Genomic DNA, 4314 nt, shown 5'->3' on the forward strand with positions numbered 1-4314 from the left:
GTGTAGTCGAATACAGACTGCTGTATTCGAATACAGACATGCTGTTTTTGCCACTGACTTACTGTGTAGTCGAATACAGACTGTTGTATTCGAATACAGACATGCTGTTTTGCTACTGACTTACAGTGTAGTCGAATACAGACTGTTGTATTCGAATACAGACATGCTGTTTTGCTACTGACTTACAGTGTAGTCGAATACAGACTGTTGTATTCGAATACAGACATGCTGTTTTGCTACTGACTTACAGTGTAGTCAAATACAGACTGTTGTATTCGAATACAGACATGCTGTTTTTGCTGCTGAATGCTGAAACAGCCTTGTATTCGAATACAGAGATGCTGTATTCGAATACAACAGTGTTGTTTTGTTAAAAACTTCATTTTTCAACCTTGTTTATGAATGTTTGGCATATGGAAACCCTTTTAAGGTGCATGCTAAGTTGAAAGATTATTTTGTGCATTTAAAACTTAAATGTTATGTGTTAACTGTTATTTTCGGTTGGTGACCCTTTACAACTATTGTGGAAATCTGGGTTTTGCCCTCAGATGAGAGGCAAGACGATCCTACCGGTTCGTACCCTACAGACGGGAATGGAGATGGGAACGCTTGACTGCAGCTACGTTAGGAGGATCTCACGAGGCGCGTGGAGATCACTCAGGGTGTTTAGTTGTTTTGTAAAATGATCAGACTAGGTTGACACAGAGGGAACAGATGTCTTTCCTTTGGGTTGCGTTTATTTTTAAACTGGAAGACTGTACTACTTTTGTTATGTTAATATTTTGAATTCATGGTTTGAGAGCTTTTCCGCTGCTTGAAAATTATAATGACTTAATTACTTATCCAAAGGTGTTACCTTATTTATTTCTCTGTTTTATTTTTATTTCTTTTGAAAAAAAAAATACACCTTCGCTTTGAAAAACGGGGTGTTACAGAAACAATGTTGATATCAAAACATTGAAGAATTCTTGGTAAAGTTTTGTCGGTAAACATGTTGCCCTAAATGTCCATTGATTGATTTTTTTATTATCACGATCATCATGATGATGAGATAATTCTAACTTGGAATTTGAGAGGAAAGAGAAGAAAATGAAGAAAGAAGGAGAAATAACTAGTATTGAATGGAGAAAAGAGAAGAAAATTATTCAAGAATCAAATGAATAATAAAAGATAAATCAATTAAGCTTCTATGAAAATTTTCCCAATATATTTTTGAAAAAGAAAATAGCAGAATAATTAGCTCTGATACTATAATTTGATTCTTGATTTAAGCTATTGATAAGAGATAAAATAGAGAAAAGTAAATTGAATGATATTGATAATTTGAGAGATAATTTTTTATCATGTCTTCGGTGTTTGTTTCTATTAGATTTTGATGTGTAGGTTGAAGATTCACTTGAAATGATTCGTTGCATACTTGGATTAGGAGGTCGATGATTATGTTTTTCATAGTGACAAATTGTATCCCCTTAATTGATTTTTTTTTTTTTTTTTTTGTTGTGAAAATTTCTTTAAGGAAGTTGCCTTTGCAAACTCGGGTTTTCTTAAGCAATTCGCCATTTACAAAGGCGACTTGTATGTTAGTATAAAAATGAGGTATTTTGGTATATAATTTTGAAAAGGGAGTATTTTAGTAAATTAAAAAAGCCACCAATTTACATCAATATCAATAATATCACATTTATTTAGCAAGTGATCGATGGTTGAGCCAAAATATTTTTCCATTTTTAAATACTTTTTTTTTCTTCTAAATGTTTCAATGAGTCTTCAATATGTGATAGTTCATAGTTGATTGATATTATTCAACACTTGCTCGAAGTTATGTCTTAACAGTTGAAAAATGGTATTTTGCGCATTTCTCTCTAGAGGTCTTCATTAATGAAACTCCTTCCAGTGTAACCTCTATCGTCGTTGATTAGAACAAATTACTTTTCTTATTAAATATTTGGTTTTTTGTTTGTTTATTTGACATCTTTTCTTTTCTCTTTTCGTTTCTCTTTAAACATCATTAGACACTAAAGTATTTTGCATATATATGATGTAATTCATGCAAAATTATAAATATTTTATTTTTACTAACAATGATCCTATACTCATATATTCTATCATATCAAATGACATTCTTTCCAAATTTAATATCTAACAATAATCTTATACTAATATATTATATCATATCAAGAGACATTCTTTTAAATTTAATATTATAACTACCTTATTATTATGTGTTAAATGCTTGATTTATCAAGAGTGTGTTTGTATGAAGTAATTGAAAATTCTAAAGAATTAAAAGTTTTAAGCAATTCAAAATATTTCAATTGCATTTTCTTCATTAATAAATTGTGTTGTTTGGATAGAACAATTGTTTATTTAAATTATGGTCATATTTATAAATTTAAAAAGTGTTGGGGTAAAATAAAAATTAAAAAAGGGAGAAAAAATTGAAATTTTAAAGGGATAGATTTGAGATTTGTATTATATAAAGTTAAAAAGAAATTGAATTCTTATCTTTAAAGTAGTTCATAAAGTGTCTTTATTTTAAAAATTATCCAACAATAAAATTTACATAAAAAAATTTGAATTACACTCTTAAATTATATTACCTCAAATTTTTTCCATCCAAACACACTCTCTAAAAAGTACTTTTTATATACTTAATTGTACATATTTTGTAAATATATTTATTTATAAACAACCGTGCAACGTGCCGGAGTAAACCTAATTGTTAGTTAAAACAATAATTTATCTTTGGATATTTGTTTTAGAATTCTGCCAGCCTATTTTCCGACAGTGGTTAAACCGTCTCTAACGACTCTTTCTCTTGCACTCCATGCTATTGCTATGTTTGTAAAGCTTACTAAGAATAGAGAAAAGTTGGCATTGAAACATTGATACTTTTTAACTATTTAAATTGTAATACAAGAAATTGATTGGATCAGCTGTGGTTAAAGGCTACATATCTGACTAAAAAACTCATCTAAAATTATTTGCTTTTTCAAAATAAATAAGGTAAATTCTTGGGTATATTGGAATTTTGTTGGTTATACTTATCGATACCCACAAAATAAAAATAATTTAAAATTAAATTTAGTTAAATATAATAAAATAGTATAACATTAAATGATTGAATTAATATTGTTTACTCACTTTGTTAATTTGAATAGTGTTAAGTGTCATGTTGTATTTTCTCTCATAAAATAAACTCACTTTCCCATGCTATTTTTTTCACTAGAAAGATATTCAAATCTTAATTTCAAAATGCTTTTCTTAATTATTAAACTATTATTACAGTTCCCAAACATGTATGAAGCTTGGAAGACTAATCACTACTGGATGATAGTATAATGCAATTGTTCTTCTTGTTTTAAAATAAAAATCACATAACAATATCTACACTCAAACACTATAGTCCATCAAATTAAAAATATAACAACATCCAAGATAATTTTTTATGAAGTGCATATTGGCCACTACTTGATAAACTTGTAGTAAATTATTTGAAAGCAAAAATATCAAATACAATACAACTCTCATGGTAGCTCTCCAGCACATGTTCTTAATTCCTAGACATATCCACCAAATTTCTACCACTTCATTTTTATATCAAAAAATTCCAAACAACTCTCTCCTAAACCTTGTTATAATGCCATTCCCACAAAATATATATACAAGCAATAATGTACCCTTTGTGATCATACCACATACAAAATGGAGACCCTACCTCTCCTCCTTACACTAACTGCTGCCCTCTCTGCCTATTTCCTTTGGTTCCATCTCCTCACTCGAACCCTAACCGGTCCAAAACCATGGCCGTTCGTCGGTAGCCTCCCGGCCCTATTCAAGAACCGAAATCGGGTTCATGATTGGATAGCTGGCAACCTTCGTGCAACCGGAGGTTCAGCCACCTACCAAACATGCATAATCCCTATCCCTTTCTTGGCTCGCAAGCAAGGGTTTTACACCGTCACATGCCACCCCAAAAACCTCGAACACATCCTTCGAACCCGGTTCGATAATTACCCAAAAGGACCGAAGTGGCAGACCGCATTCCACGATCTTTTGGGGCAAGGGATTTTCAATAGCGATGGTGAAACGTGGCTAATGCAACGTAAAACCGCGGCTCTCGAATTCACGACACGGACATTGAAACAAGCTATGGCTCGGTGGGTGAGCCGGTCTATTAAGAACCGGTTGTGGTGTATTTTGGACAAAGCGGTTAGTGATAATGTGTTTGTGGATTTACAAGATCTTTTGTTACGCTTAACATTTGATAATATTTGTGGACTTACTTTTGGTAAAGACCCTGAAACTCTTTCC

General features: G+C 31.3%; 1 protein-coding gene across 1 annotated transcript in view; it reads left to right on the forward strand.

The window, feature by feature from the left end:
• Positions 1 to 3626: 3626 nt before the first annotated feature.
• Positions 3627 to 4314, forward strand: part of LOC101497352 (cytochrome P450 86A1) — a 2339-nt gene continuing 1651 nt past the window's right edge. The window contains exon 1 of the mRNA XM_073364986.1: positions 3627 to 4313. Coding sequence (XP_073221087.1) covers positions 3706 to 4313 — 608 coding nt within the window. The 5' untranslated portion in view covers positions 3627 to 3705. The remainder of the gene's footprint in view (position 4314) is intronic.

This window comes from Cicer arietinum, chromosome 2, assembly GCF_000331145.2.
Source record: "Cicer arietinum cultivar CDC Frontier isolate Library 1 chromosome 2, Cicar.CDCFrontier_v2.0, whole genome shotgun sequence".
In the NCBI taxonomy this organism is placed as follows: Eukaryota; Viridiplantae; Streptophyta; class Magnoliopsida; order Fabales; family Fabaceae; genus Cicer; species Cicer arietinum.